Source organism: Nuphar pumila, chromosome 3, assembly GCF_984573655.1.
Source record: "Nuphar pumila chromosome 3, dmNupPumi1.hap1.1, whole genome shotgun sequence".
In the NCBI taxonomy this organism is placed as follows: domain Eukaryota; kingdom Viridiplantae; phylum Streptophyta; class Magnoliopsida; order Nymphaeales; family Nymphaeaceae; genus Nuphar; species Nuphar pumila.
The window spans coordinates 14,335,094-14,351,875 of record NC_143251.1 but is presented as its reverse complement, the minus strand read 5'-3'; the positions used below and the strand labels follow the sequence as shown (position 1 = coordinate 14,351,875).

At 35.5% G+C, this 16,782-nt stretch overlaps 1 protein-coding gene across 10 annotated transcripts in view; it reads right to left on the bottom strand.

Moving 5' to 3' along the window:
• The window catches only part of LOC149842066 (ubiquitin-like domain-containing protein CIP73), a 33,004-nt gene extending 19,170 nt beyond the window's left edge, over window positions 1–13,834 (bottom strand). For 7 of the 10 annotated variants that reach the window (XR_016430753.1, XR_016430752.1, XM_089998868.1 and 4 more), the window contains exons 1-3: window positions 13,686–13,834; window positions 2,268–2,385; window positions 2,055–2,162 (exon numbers count right to left, since the gene is read on the bottom strand). Coding sequence is in view for 8 of the 10 variants with exons in the window: in XM_089998868.1 (XP_089854994.1) it covers window positions 2,055–2,162; window positions 2,268–2,385; window positions 13,686–13,814 (355 nt within the window). In the remaining 2 variants the exon portion in view is untranslated. The remainder of the gene's footprint in view (window positions 1–2,054; window positions 2,163–2,267; window positions 2,386–13,685) is intronic. The other 3 variants (XM_089998874.1, XM_089998869.1, XM_089998870.1) reach the window with 3 other exon arrangements.
• Window positions 13,835–16,782: the final 2,948 nt, after the last annotated feature.

The following is a 16,782-nucleotide window of genomic DNA, read 5'->3' as shown; positions in this document are numbered from 1 at the left end:
TTAAAATTGTGCCGCACCCGTGTTGCACCCGCACCCGCACCCATGTGACATAGCCCACAGCCCATAAATTTTGAACCATTTTGGTTATGATTAGGTCATCAATAACCCAATTTTTTAGACTGTAAATTAGCCAACAAGTAGGATGGATGTAACCAACTGTCCTGTGGCCTTGTGGTAGTATGATAACTTACTAATCATGAAGTCTACACTTCAAGAGTTGGTAGCAGAAGAGTAACAGAGGTATGATGGATGTAGACTTGGAAATGCAACGCAGCCCAGAAAAGCAACATATCGGAATGTGCAGTGCCAAGTGGTGATATCTATGTCACATGGGTGCGGGTGCGGGTGCGGGTGCGGGGATTCGGCACTTCTAAAAAACCCGGGTGCGGGGGTGCGGCAGGGGAAAAAATGTAATATATATATATATATATATATATATATATATATATATATATAATTTTGAAGTTTTAACAGTTAACAGTAACACTAATAAAATAAAAAACAATTATCATGAGTACATTTAAAAAAAAAATTATATATATGCTAAAATTCATCATTATAAGACTGTATTAACCAAGCTTAATCGAGTTTCTTCATTAAGCTCTACTGGTCTGAGCCGAGTTTAATAGTTTAATCGAGCACTGCTGGATGCATATATGGTTTTAATTTTTTGCTATTGAATCAGACAACTATCAGGATTTGATGGATATCTGATTACATGTAAAAGAACCAAATAAGATACGAACACCGGTCCAAACGGGGCGAGACCCCATTTTCCCCCTGGCCAGGACATATATGCTTGGTTTTCCATCCGACTCTTTTAGTTATTCTCTCTTAGTTCCGTAATTGTGCGACTTTTGAATGGTAACCAAGCTGGTCATCCCTGAAGAAAGGTTGTATTGTCCATGATCATTACATCCTGCCCCCAAAATCTGGCAGCTCATTGGCTTTAGATATTTTGTATTAATTTTTGTAGTACGTAACCTCCAGCCCAGCGCATATCTCGAAGGAAATCAAAATCTGATTTAATATTTGCAAGAAGGTACGGTAGACTGCAATCTGTACGGGCCAACATGTGCATCATTACCCTTTTGCCTTCCTGAACCCTCTATTTTAACAGAACCATCTGTGCTCTCTTCAATTTTCAGGATACAGTATGGTTGTTCTCTGAGACCATCCAGATTTTCATGAAAAGTTAAGCTCTCATCAACTACGAGAGGTGCCAGATCTTCAGTAAAAGGTGAGAATGATGAAGAAAGCCACCAGGTGTAGTATCAATGCATTGCCTGATTCACTCCCCATCAAAGTTGTGGTGAGGACCAGCATCCTCACCAAGAGATGGAGGTATCTCTCCACCGCAATCCCCTCTGCAGATTTCGATGAGGATCATTTCCCTTCGACCACGAAGCAACTCAAGAGACAGAAGAAGCTTGGTGAGTCGCACTCGCCGCTAGAAGGAATCGATCTCTTCACCGTTGTCAATCGATTCATGTTGAACCAGGCACCTTCGCAGGTTGAGCCTGCGCTTGACCCAAAGAAACGATTTGGAGAAGAGACTCCTTGGTAGTTGGCTACGGCATGTGGTTGCAGTAAAGAAAGTTGAAGAGTTGTGTCTCGAAACTCGCCATGTTGACAAACCAGTTCCTAAGTTTTCTAGCTGTCATGCCCATTTCAGCGGGCCTCTTTTTTTTCAAGTCCAAAAGTTGGACATAAATGACCCTGGGTGCGTTGACCGCACCCAAGGTCGGGTTGACCGCACCGGGTGCCGCACCCGCATCGCGTCGCGTCGACGCGGGTGCGGCACCTGGTTGGCCAAATCCCTGTGACATAGGGTGATATTTATCAAAACGAACTAGAAAGACTAACATCTACAGGTAAAGATAATAGATTCTATCATCAATATTTTCAGTTGTGTTGCTTATAATGAGAGATATGCAAAAGTATAAACATCCCAAGCAGCCACACACCCAAAGCTACATGCAGCAAATTAGTTACTGTAAACAGTAAAGTTAATTACAAAAGACAAAAAAAATGTGCAATAAAGGACAACAAACCTGATTGATTGGATAATGTCTCAGTTCCTGTTGAACCTGTGCCTGATGTTGATGAAGAATGAAAAGGCTGCCGAACAACTAGATGCAATGTATGACCATCTTCCACATCTAAATGGAGTTATGGAACAAAAAGTAAACAAAACTAAAAAAATAATGAATGCCAAGAAACAGAAGGCTTCATGTTAAATCATATGTGATAATAAAAAAGGATACGATAAGCTGAGAGGAGCTGGTCATCCTTCAAAACTTTCCCACGGCATATGAGACGCTGCTGTTCTGATAATACACCAGTTACGGTTGCTATCTGTTCTTTCAGTGCAGGCACTGGCATCTATGTCATGTAAAGGGGAGAACACAGTTCAGTAATCCAGAGAGAGAGAGAGAGCAAAACGAACAAGGTTCAAAATCAATTTACAAGGTCTATCACATTATTGTAGTGCACACAAATCTGACATCAGCAGATAGATCACACTTCTTTTTAAGCACCCAAAATGAAATTCAACCACATATCATCATTTACATTTTTCAGAAGACAATATTTACAGAAATTAGCAAAAGGACTTGCAGACCTCAACTCTAGTGATATGAAAAGCACGCTAGAAACTTCAGTGATTGTAACAACTAACAACCCATATGTAACGGAAAGAAAGGTGCCATTTCAAGAATTAAAATTAAAAATGCAGGCTAAGAAGCCCATAAATTTCTTGCTTGACGAAGGACATATAACAAGTTTACAAAAGGTTTCAACATTCCTCATTGCAAACTTAATGAATTTCCCATTGTGTCTAAAGTTCACAGTACTACAGAAAATAAACACTAACCTGTCAGAAGGAAGAAAACTCGGTAGCATAACAGACATATACCATGCATGCTAGGAGATATGACTGCTCCAAAACACAGTTAAACAACCAGGAAAGAACCAGCAGAGAAAGACAAATAGGCCTGACTTACAACCTGCCCAAATTGTCTTTTCTCTATTGGTTCCATAATTAGAAAAGCAAAGGATCAACCAATTCATTCATGCTTATTGCCAAATAGATGCCAGTTCTGCCCCCTTCACATTGCCAAATCTTGACATCAATTTTTGCATTAAACACAAGCTGCATCTTCCAATTCAGGTAAAGAAAAAGTTTTAATTCTCTACAACAACAACTACGACTTCATCCCAAAACAATTGGGGTCGGCGATATGAACCAACAAAGAAAATCCGGTCTTCCACATGAATCCTTCTCCTCCAATCATTTCTATCCAATGCCATGTCCTCGGTGAGGTTCAAAGCACTCATATCCTTTCCTATCATCTCCATCCAAGTCTTCCTAGGCCTACCCCGACCTCTTTTAACTAATATATTTTCCCATTTCTCCATCCTTCTAACTGAAGCATCATTAGGCCTTCGCCGAATATGTCCAAACCACCGTAAACGATTCTCTCTCATCTAATTTTCAATGGGTGCAACGCCTACCTTCTTACGTATCTCCTCGTTCTAAATCTTATCTTTTATTGTATTTCCATACATTCATCTAAGCATACGCATCTCCGCTACACTCATTTTTTGAATATGATGTCTCTTGGCAGCCCAACATTCCGTACCATATAGTAAAGCGGGTCTAATAGTCGTCCTATAAAACTTTCCCTTCAACCGCAATGGCATTCTACGATCGCACAACACTCCAGTTGCACTTTTTCATTTCATCCACCCAACCTTTATCCTATGATTTACATCTCCATCAATTTCTCCATACTTTTGAATGATAGATCCCAAATATTTGAAACAATCATCCACCGGTATTTCTTGCTCACCAAGCTTCACTACACTCCCATCACTACTTTATTGCTTAATAAACCGACATTCCATATATTTTGTCTTACTCTTACTCAACTTAAAACATCTTGCTTCCAATGTCTGTCTCCATAATGCTAACTTAGCATTAACCCCAGCTCTAGACTCATCAATCAAAACAATATCATCAACAAACAACGTACACCACAACACATTTTCTTGAATTGATCACGTAAACTCATCCATCACTATAGAAAATAGGAAAGGGCTTAAAGCAGATCCTTGATGTAACCCAACCGTTATAGGAAAATTGATTGTCACCCCTCCACAAGTGCGGACATTGGTTACTACTCCTTCGTACATATCCTTAATTATACTAATGTACTTGAGAGAAACACCTTTCTTCATCATTGTCCACCAGAGAACGTCCCTAGGTACTCTATCGTATGCTTTCTCCAAATCATCCAGGCATAAAACCAAATTGATTCTCTGATATCATGACAACCTTCCTCAACCTAGACTCAATCACCCTCTCCCAAAGTTTCATAGTATGACTCATGAGTTTTATACCACCGTAGTTTGTGCAATCTTGTATATCACCCTTATTCTTATATAGAGACACCAAAGTACTCTTCCTCCACTCATTAGGCATCTTATTTGTCCGCCAAATCTTGTTAAAAATATTTGTCAACCATTCTAAACCTTTCTCTCCCAAGCATTTTCAAATATCGATAAGTATACCATCTGGGCCAACTGCCCTTCTTGATTTCATTTTCTTCAAAGCCTCTGCAATTTCTTTCTTTTGAATCTTGCGCATGAAGTCACGATTCATCTCATGAAAAGGAATGGACAAGTCACCAAGATCCTGAGCATGACTTCCATTAAATATCTTATCAAAATAATCTTTCCATCTCTCCTTAATCTCCTCATCTTTGACTAAAACCCTTTGTGTTTCATCTTTGATACATCTAATCATACCCAGATCCCTCGATTTCCTATCTCTCATCTTTGCAAGTCTATAAATATCCTTCTCGCCCTCTTTGGTATTCAACTTGTCATAAACCTCTTTATATACCTTATCCCTCGCGTTTTGAACTACTTTTTTAGCTTCCTTCTTTGCTATCATATACTTCTCCATATTCTCATTATCACGACTCTTACTTAGATTTCTATAACACTCTCTTTTAACCTTAATAGCTAATTTGACATCCTTGTTCCACCATGATGTATCCTTACCTAGTAGTGCACCACCTTTAGACTCACCCAATACCTCCTTAGCCACATTTCTCATGTCACCCGCTATCTTATTCCACATTGATTCTGAATCCTCTTCGAGACACCAATCGGCTTCCTTAACTACCTGCTCTACAAAAATTCTTTGTTTAGCTCCTTTTAGTGCCCACCACTTAATTCTAGGATCTATCCTATGTCTATCCCTTTTACGACATTGTCTAATTCTAAGATCTAAAATTAAGACTCTGTTGTGTAGCTACACTTTCTCCCGGTACAACCTTACAATCGATGCAACAACCCCTATCTCTCTTTCTAAGTAGGAAAAAATCTATCTGACTCGTATTAACCCCACTTTTAAATATTACTAGGTGAGACTCCCTCTTCCTAAACCAAGTGTTTGCTAAGATCATATCATAGGACAAACCAAAATCTAAAATCATTTCTCCACTTTCGTTTCTTTCTCCTATACCATAGCCTCCATAGATACTCTCAAATCCATCCCTACTAATGCCTACATGTTCATTAAGGTCACTGCTGATGAAAAGCTTTTCACCATAAGATATTTCTTGTACTACTCCATCTAAATCTTCCCAAAATTGATGCTTAATGAAATCATCTAAACCTACTAGAGGTGCACAAACACTAATAATATTAATAATATCCGTACCTAATACTAATTTAATAAGTAAAATCCTATCACCCTTTCTACGGACCTCAACTACATTATCTATAAACTCACGACTCATAACAATCCCTACTCCATTCCTATTCCTATTTCTATTTATTCTTGTATACCAAATCTTATATCCCCAAAGTTTTATCACTTTTGCCTTCTCACCTACCCATTTGGTCTCTTGTAGAGATAAAATATCAATCTTTCTCCTACACATAACATCTATTAACTCTACCAACTTACCAGTTAAAGACCCTATGTTCCAAGTGGCTAACCTAATTTTATGGTCTTGGACTAACTTCTTTACCCCCATGACAAAATTCATAAGCAGGGAGTAGCGAATAGCTGACTAGTCATACCATGTAGATAAATAAAAGGGAAAATTCTATTTAGGATACCAAAAGTTTGTGGAAATGGTAAAAAACCGACTCTATTTATCAAAAAGCACCATGAAAAAAGCCTAAGATTAGTCATAAAAAAGGGAAAATCTTTGATTTGTGTTTTATGTCGTTCTTTGATTGATCAAGAATGGCTATTGGGCTTGGCCAAAACACAGGTGGATTTTGTAAACATCCATGACAAATATAGTGCACTATTAGTGCCTTTTCTATGCTTCTGGTGGTATTTATGTCTTTTGATCCATTATTTGTCTTGTATGTAGGCCAGCACCACTGCCACAAAAGAAATTAACATTGTCGTTTCTAATAGGTCTTGACCACGGCCAACATAAGCATAACAAAAAAGTGTAACAAGCTCCAATACTGAAGCAGGATACAGTGCACTAGCAGTGGTCATATTTGACAAGATATGGATCAGAAACTTAATGATTGTGCTTGCAATGAAGTCATGCAGGACATGTGATAATAAAAGTGCCTTAGCTCTTGCAAAGAATATATTTCCATGATAAGTCCATATATATCTATATATATGCTGCAATCATTTGTATGTACAAATGAATTTGTAAATCCTTTTCTTTTTTGCATTTTTGATCCTACAAATGTGTACTAGAGTGTGAGGTTTGAAAGTAGTCGTATCATTCATGTCACTGTTCACATCTCCTAGTTCCCTATTGTATTTCATTATATAGTGTTCCTAAAATACCCTTTATTAGTGTTCTTGTATTTTGTGTTAATAAGGGTGTTTTAGTAAAGATATATTTTGGTGTAAAGTGAATATAAATAGTCACAATGAGGCCCGATTTTCCCATATCGGGAATCATGAGAGTTCAGCCCAAACCTTTCTCTTGTCTTCTTTCTCTCTGCAGGAACCTCAGAAAACCTAAATATAACAATGTGTTATACATGGTTCCTTCAGTGTGGATCAGTGTCTAGATCGCGAAAGTATGAGTATGATTTTCTAGCAATGCAAAAATCGATGCATCAAAACTTGTTGAGACAAAAAAGCACCTTTTTATCAAAAAAACCTGAATCCAAGAGTTTATCCCTAACAAATGTACCATGCTGAACTCATATACAGGGTCGAATTGAGTCAAAACAGCTTGCACCATGAGATCCTACATCGCTTATACATACAAACGTTTATAGCAAATATATTCCCATGTAACACATGTATGTGTGTAGGGAAGGGTTACAATCTACAATAATTTGCACATTCTAATATCATGCACAAATGTTTGTAAGAAAGAACATACCCCTCAAAGTGGCCTTGTTGTAATTTTTTATTTGGGCTTTTTTGTTAGTTCTTTTAAATTTTTTAATCCGCAATAACGATTATACCCTTAAAAATCCATGTCCTTCCCTAAACCCTCCTCCCACCAGTTATCAGTATTCCACTTGCCTTGACCAATTCAAGAAGTCATATGGAAAACTGTCGAAGGGGTCAGCTATTTCCAACTTCTGTTATTTTTGTAACTTTAGTCTTAAGCTATTTCTGACGGTGAAGATTTATCACTTGAAGAAGATGTTAAAATGTATCATTCAACCTTTGTAATATTATATATATTTTATATATATAAAGGATAATACATATTCATATATGGCATATATGCATATGTATTATCCTAATTATATATATAAAATATATATTTCTCTATTTATAGGCATAGGGGTAGTTTAGACATTTCACAGTTTTACGCATATTCCATTTGGAATATGTTTTGTAATTTTACCTTTTATTTTTTCCTTTTTATTTTTCTTTTTTTTGTGGTTTGCGCCACCTAGGGAGGCTCCCCAAAGAGTCGTTGGGGAGCCCCCAACGGTCACAAATGTGACCATTGGGGGTTCCCAACGACTCCTTTGGGAGCCCCCTATGTGGCTCCTCTCTTGTGTTATAAATAGGGGTCTCCCCCTTGTAATTCCTTCGCTCCTTGGAGGAGCTTATGCTTCATTGTATAGGGTTTTTACCCTCTTCTTCCTATTTCTTCAATAATATTCAACTTATGACTTTAAGTCATATTTATCCCTTTTATGGGTTTATGTATTAACACTTGATGTGCTTGTGTTGTTCCCTTAAGTGGGTATATTCGCACTTAATGTGCACGTGTATAGGTTCATTATCGAACCTAAAATATTCAAAGTCACTTTCTAACATGGTATCAGAGCCCGGTTACGATGGAGTTGTCTCTTGGCGCAACGGAAAGCGTGGTGCTCAAGAAATGGTGAAGTATTCATTGTTCTTCTCTTTTTTTAGAAGTTTTTTGGTATGTATCTCTTTTCTTAACATATTATGCATTATGAAACTATTTTTCTTGCACATTTAGTGTTTTTTGATAGTTGAATCATTTTCGTTCACATTTCGTGTGTTCGTATATTTTAAAATATCTATTTTTAAATTTGGTGAACTTGTTTATTGTTCAAATATATAATTCTTGGCTATCGATTCCTCATCACATATAATAGTAATTTATGTTGTCAAAATTGTCTTCAATTATGTGGGATTTATGATGTTTACATAAGTATTTCATGATTGACCTATAAATTACCTTTTAAAAATTATATATGATGTCTTGATTAATGATCGTTGTTTAAAACTCTTTTCACTCATATAAAGTCTAATTTGTTTTGAGTTCCTCTCTTGCTTATGGATTTTAGTGCATGTTTTTTTGAAAAATCTTGATATAATTCTTATATAAGAATCTCACATCTTTATCTTTGTTATGAATCATAAGTAGTTCTTGTTAATGATAACTATTTATGAGAACTCCTAAAGATGTTTCAATGTTTTTTGTTTATTTAAAGGATTTTTGAAAAATTGTTTGTGATAAATAGGTTGTTCGAACCATTGTAAAAGATCTTTTAAAAGAATTTCCCACACTATATAGAATGCATAGTGTATCTATTGCATCCTTTGGTATAAAAGATTTCATTTATTTTTTTATTTTCTTCTAATGATGCAAACGTATTTGTTTATATTTTTCACATAAGGTTTCAAAAACCTCTTGATTGTATCTCTAAGGATGCCTACATTGGCCATAATATGGTCTTATTTGTCTTAAATTGCATTAGAGCTTGAGAGTCTCAAGCACTTGCTTCCTTTTTATGAAATACATGCATTATTGCATGTTTATTATTTATACGCTTTTTGCGTAGTGTGTTCAAGTGTTGTGAGAGTGCCTTCGTGCACTTCTTTTTTTTTAAGTATTTATGCTTGTATGCGTATTGTCTCTTCGTAGACAATTTCACATGGTATCATAGACATTTTCACATAGTACTCTCTTTTCAATAAAGGGATGTTCTTATTGCCTTCTTTAGGGCTTGTGTTTGTTTTTATCCCTTAATAGACTTGTAAGATTGTTTCTTTTAAAATGCTTCTGTAATATCTTAGTACATGTTGTCCTAAATTTGCACGTTTAAGATTATTGTCATTTTGCATCTTGGTATACATATAATTGCAAATTATAAAGGCTTGATTTGTTTCTTGGATTATTCCAAATCCTTTCTCACACATGACATAGCTTAAATATTTCATGTTGTGTTTATTAAAGTTTTTTTTGTATAATGATCATGATTGAACATAATTTCGTATATATGCATCATTATTGTTATATGGCATATTGTTGTGATTAATTATGTTGGACCTTTGAATCGGCCCTCTTTGTAAAAACCACATATTTGGAAACTGTTTTCCCTAAGAATTCATTGCCTTTTTATGACATTTTATCTTTTATCCATCACATGTTATATGATGCATCAAATTCTTTTTTTATGGCCTTATTGTTATATTAGAGATGGTTGTTAAGGTGAGTTATGGGCACCTTGTGTTATGACATTTTAGATTGTCCACTTGCCATATTATAGATGGTGGTTGAGATGAGTTATGGGCACCTTGAGACTCTAGAATGATTTGGTATATGATCTCTAATTATGAGTGTGTCACTCTTTGTTATGTCATTTTAGATTGTCCACTTGCCATATTATAGATGGTGGTTGAGGTGAGTTATGGGCACCTTGGGACTCTAGAATGATTTGGTATATGAGTGTGTCACTAGTTTAATGTTGGCCATTGATCTTATGGATGCTCTTATTTATATATAAATGTGATGGATATATGATGTTTGAAACCTTAAAATGTCTTAAGGTATATTAAAATCAAGGTTTTGGGGATTATTTCCCAACCTTTTATTGTTTATGGATCTTATGAGTGCATTTGCACATTTGTGTTTTGTGCTTTTGTGCACAAGTGTTCTTAGTGTGTGTATATTCACACATTTATTTCAAAATATTGTTGTTATGGGTATTCTTTTTGAAGGATATCGTTCTTTTGATTCAAGGTTTTATTTATATGTTTGTCATTACAAGTTTTATTGCCTCAATAGTCTTCTCCTTTTATAACCCTTATCTAAGTGTCATCATATGTAGACAAGGATTTTATTACATTTTTGTGTGTTGGTAGCCCTTTGTTGACTTGGTTTCTCTTGTTCTAGTAGCTAAACACACTTGTCTTGAGTGTTATCATATGTAGACAAGGCACATTGATTCACACCATGATGTGTGATCTTTAGTCCATGTTGGCATTTGTGTCCTTGTTCTAGTCGCTGAGTTGTATGCCCATGGTTGGATTCTTTCACTCAATTCAAGTGTCATTTTATGTAGACAAGAGATTTATTGTGTTTTTAGCCCATGGTTGGCTTAATACTCTTGTTCTAGTAGCTGAACATACTTGATCTTGAGTGTATTTTTACGTAGACAAGAGATGTTTGTTGTCCATGTTGGCGTGTATTCTCTTGTTCTTGTCGTTGATGCACTCATTTCAAGTATTATTACATGTAGACAAGAGGTATTTTTACACACCTTAGTGTGTGTCATTTGGCCTTTAATGACATTTTATTTATATTCTTGATCTAGTAGCTTATACACTTGATTTATGGGTTTTGGAAGACTAATGAGGTAGTTGCTTGTAGTGGATAAACTACTATTGAAAATTGCAAAATTTCATTCATAACTTGTGTTTTTAGATACAAGTGAATCATATCCATGATATGTTTTTTATCAAATTGATATTTTAGCATTTAATCTATATATGAAGTGCTTACAGTTTTTCGGCATCTTTTGTATTTGATATGCAAAATGAGTTTTTTATCTCAAATGATATTCATTTTTGAATCTTGGGTGGATGCTTTAATATATTTAGTCAAATCATGCTTCTTTGTTTGACATAGATCTTCTCCCTAAAGATGTGAAAAACTCTATTGTTGATCTATGCGTGTTAAAATTATAAAGCCCCTTGAAGTTCATATTCATCATGCTTTTGAACATTTGCATCCGTGTTCATTTTGACTAAAGTATCTTTGGAGCATGTTCATTAATGAATTTATTTAAGTGTTAATTCATTTCATGATAGTATATGCATATGCTCATTATGGCATTTTAGGCCCTCATTCAATAAAGCATATGTAGCTTATGTCTCTTCATAGGCTTATTGTGGTGTCCCTTAGTGGACCATTTTGTTATTTCCCATTACGGGGTTGTGGTTGTCCAATATTGGACCTTATGGATGCATTATGCATTCTTGCAATTCGTTTCCGCTCAATCTTTAACATGATATTTGATTTTTGAAACTTTGGTTTTCTAAATTTTTCTTTTCATGCTAAAGTAATTATCCTATTATGCATAAATTTTTGCACCTTGTTAGGAATGTTCCATTTGAGTAAAGTGCAAAAATATTTTTTACTTGTTCTTTGTTGTTGTTCATCAGGATCTTGAAGATAAGAGGAAAAGAAGTACCTTGGATAGATCATGGAAGGTGCTCATCGTTAAAGACGTTGGAGGAAGACATTTGCAATGGCATTCGTACGGAAGGCTCTTGAAGCCTTAAGAGTCTTCTTCCTGCTTTCTTCAATCTTTTCGTTCCCCCACGCAAAGTTTGAGGGGGGGTGTTAAAATGTATCATTCAACCTTTGTAATATTATATATATTTTATATATATAAAGGATAATACATATTCATATATGGTATATATGCATATGTATTATCCTAATTATATATATATAATATATATTTCTCTATTTATAGGCATAGGGGTAGTTTAGACATTTCATAGTTTTACGCATATTCCATTTGAAATATGTTTTGTAATTTTACCTTTTATTTTTTCCTTTTTATTTTTCTCTTTTTTGTGGTGTGCGCCACCTAGGGAGGCTCCCCAAAGAGTCGTTGGGGGCTCCCAACGACTCCTTTGGGAGCCCTCTATGTGGCTCCTCTCTTGTGTTATAAATAGGGGTCTCCCCCTTGTAATTCCCTCACTCCTTGGAGGAGCTTATGCTCCATTGTATAGGGTTTTTACCCTCTTCTTCCTATTTCTTCAATAATATTCAACTTATGACTTTAAGTCATATTTATCCCTTTTATGGGTTTATGTATTAGCACTTTGCTTGTGTTGTTCCCTTAAGTGGGTATATTCGCACTTAATGTGCATGTGTATAGGTTCATTATCGAACCTAAAATATTCAAAGTCACTTTCTAACAGAAGAATCTATCAGAATTATGAATTTGGGATGATAAAGAAAGTGGGAGCTATCAGAGTTGAGTGGAAAGGTTAAGGGATAGATGGTGGTGGAATCTGCTCATACTTATCTCAATACCAAGAAAAGGAGATGCATGCAAGATGGACCCTCCTATAAAGGTAACTATGAAGAGCTAAGGAAGCATGTAAGAGTAGAGCACCTTATTGTGTCTCTGCATGAGGTGGATATTGTGCTACGACAGAATCAGAGGCATTTTGGAGCATGAGTGCAAATAGTATGACTTGCTCAGCACAATTATGCCAACAATGGCATGGGAAATGGTATTAGGAGACTGTGTTGTATAAGGGAATGGGTTTGGAGAGATGGGGGTGAGGTAGGCATAGACAAAAACAACTGGCTGAATGACCTCCTCATCTTTCAGGCGTTTGAGCCTGATGAAAATGTAGCCGGTAATTTCTGGCAGGTTCCTTCAATTTTGCAGTGGGTAGGAGTAAAGGCGGGCAGCCAATGGGTGAACGGAGAAGAGGTTAAGGAAGGAGGAGGGGCTACAAAAAGGTATGTAGATTTACGAAAGGGTAGAATGGTGACTGTGGAAGGGTAGAATGGTGACTGTGGATTAAATATTACGTAGTAGAATTTAAGGGAAATAACAGAAAAACCAAATGCAAAAATTACAAAACGGAAACTTTGAGGGGCTCTGCCCTAAAACCATGTGTGCTTACTGCTTGATATTAGCCTGCACAAATGGCTGTGCATTTAAGGTATGCCCATGTTGGAAGAAATGCACAAAGGCTTACGATTAACATCAGCATCACAAACATTTATGGCATTAAGAAGAGATGCAAGTACAATCGAACATGAAAGAAAGACTCATTTAATGCCCCAAGATTTTTCTTGATCATCATACCATCTACGTGTTACAAAATTGCCAATATGAAAAGTTTCAGCAGTCGGAAAAGTTATAACAATAAAATACTTTTGTCAATCTCAATGTAAAAAAAAACGAAAGGAAGATGGTCTTACATATTTATTAACTCGTAAAGTATATGTCTGAGAATCTAGAGTTTTTATCTTGATCTCCACAGTGGTTTCTGAGCAATCAGCCTCCTTCCCACTGGGTATTGATACTTCATCAGTCCCGTTGGACCCCATCCTTCTACCAAGCAACTTAATCCTGAAGTAAATGGGTACAGTGTCAGGGGGCAAAAAGAATGAAGTAATCACCAAGTTCACAAACAAATGCCTCAACTTAAGCATCGTCTCCACTTCAGAGTTTTCAGCTCATGTTCAAAAAGTGGAAGCATATAAAAACCTTAACTCACCAACAGAGATTACTGTATATGAACACCTCTCATCCCTTTCATCTCTTTGTACAGAACAAATACAACTAAACCATATCAAGGATTATAAGAAAAAAAAGATGCAAACCCCAGGCATGATGATGATATCTAATGTTAACATTCCCCTTAGACTAACTGTATCAAAGTGACTATTGGGAAACTGACATGTGGTAGTCAATATATGAGTCAGTGAGGAAATATGCAAGTTATGGAGACGAGACAAACCTAGATATTTGATAACTATAACAACATATGAAGGAGTGCACCCTGAAGTGGGCAGCTTACTTCAATATGTTTGTTTGTAGCTGGACAACTGTACATATGGAAAATGATTACAACCATGGTTGGCATTCACGGGACTTGGTATCGAATCGGTCACATACAACTCGGTGATTTGGGCGAGTCAAGAATTTTTATTTAAATTATTAAAAATAAATAATAAGTATGTAATTTATGATAAAAAATAAAAAATAACATATTAGGTGTGATTTATTATATATAGTAATAAAAAAACTTCAAAAATTTATATATATTAATATATTTTAAAAATATTAAAAAATGCCATTTTCACTATTTGAAATTGAAAAATAGTGTGTTATTTGCAAAATGTCATAATGTACTTGATAAAACGTAAGTATCACATTGTAATCATGATATTTATATTCTAAACATAAAAAATTCAGAAAATATAGATAATTGCATGAGTTAATTAGATGCATTAAAAGTCTCATTTTGGTTAAATGTCTATTTATTATCATTATTTTAGTATTAAATATTATCACTTAATTCTCTCTCTCTCTCTGTAACTCTCTATTTTCAAATCTAGCTTTGGAAAATTGAAAGTTTTTAATGCTTTTAGTTAATGTTCTGAATTTTTAGAAAAACATGTTTAATGCTTTTACCAAAACATTTTTTAGTTAATGACATTTCATTCACATAGTAGTTAAGACTCGGCCGAGTCAACCCGAGTTTGGTCCTAACCAAGTTATACTACTTTTTTAACTCAGGTCCCGATCCGAAACAACTCGGGCGAGTCACGAGTTGACTCGCCAAGTTTGCCAACCATGCTTACAACTCCTCTCCTTCACACTGTACAGGTGCAGACTTGGACCAAAATTATTGATGTACACAGTTTGCAAACTTTTCAAGTTTCATTTCAATCTGTTGTTTTCATTACGCAAAGTATTTGATTCTCACCAAGAAGAACACAACAGCTTAAAGAAAAAATCTCAATAATTAACATCAATTACTCTATTGAATTTGGAACATGTTCCAGCCCCCCACCCAGACAAAAGAAAAGAATAAAAATGAGAGAGAGTACACATAAACACAATACTTTTAGTTTTCTAGAACATCCGTTCCTCACAGCCCACTTGACGCAACCCCCCTCTTCCCAACACACACACACACACACACACAGAGAGAGAAAGACTCCCTCCCTCTTGATGTGGTAAGACAGAGCATAAAGAGAAATGACATCATTCTTTTCCATAAAGTCTGTCTGACATTGAATTTGTTCTCATACAGAAAAACAAAACTAGCAAATATAGAATCTGGGGCTTTGTTTGAAAAGCATAACAAGTAGCTTCTAAACCTTTCTTAAGAGCCACATTGGGAGGAGCTTTAGAAAGTCTTTTTTCTTTTTAGTGTCTATAAGACAAAGAGAGGCAAGTGGAGTCAGTTTGAACCCCTCCTCAGAAACTTTGCCCTTCCAATCACCAACAGACCTTGTGATGTTTATTGGCTGATGTATCGCATCTCATCCATTACTTACTGGGTACTTTGGATATGTTTGTTCTTTATTAAAGTTTTTTTTTCTCCTAATGACCAAAGTATACTTTGATATGTGTCATTAAGGAGGTTAAAATAATAAAATTTCAAAAAGCTTTTCCACATGGCGTTTTACCACCTTATGGTGGTTCAAATCTGCTTGATGTTCTTGTAAGAACACATCACTGGAAGTAACTGCATAGACCTACATACTCAAAGTTTTATGTTGTCTGCTTGATGCAAGCCAGCATCCTATAAAGTAGGTTTTCCATTATATAAAAAAAAAAATACTGTGTGCCTGCATGTACAAAAGGACCAATATCAAAGCATCATGATAATAATAATACCAATGTTTTTCCTCAAAAAACAATTTGAAGATGCATCTATTCTTAGGAAATTATCAGAATCACTTGCCAAAATTTTAAAATAGAAAGCAATAAATCTTAAAAGATGAAAAGAATGAAATTCCATTTGGAACATTCACAAGAAGACACCATCATAATATTATGATAAACTGAAATGTGCCATGATTTCAAGTTTCCCTCAAGCTGTTGGAGCATTTTGAGGAAAGAAGATAAATCCAAAACATAAGATATGATTACTATCATGCAAAGAAGGGATAAATGACTGATTATACTAAAAATACTCAATTATATAATAGAATACATAGGAGAATTGAGAATTTATGCATGTCATGTGTGTAAGAATCCTAGCAGCAGTCAATTTGGTATCATGTGTCTAAAAATAATTCACACCATATTCTCAATTAAGCTTTCAATCAACCAGCTTTCTACATCATGAAACAAATTGAGTTCAAAATGTATGGTGTTGATAGAGCAAGGATGAGATATTGAGATGAATCATGACATCTGGATACTGCATCGAGCAACAACAACAACAACTACGCCTTCATCCCAAAACAATTGGGGTCGGCGATATGAACCAAAAAAGAAAATCATTTTGGGTCCTACACATGAATCCTTCTCCTCCAATCATTTCTATCCAATGCC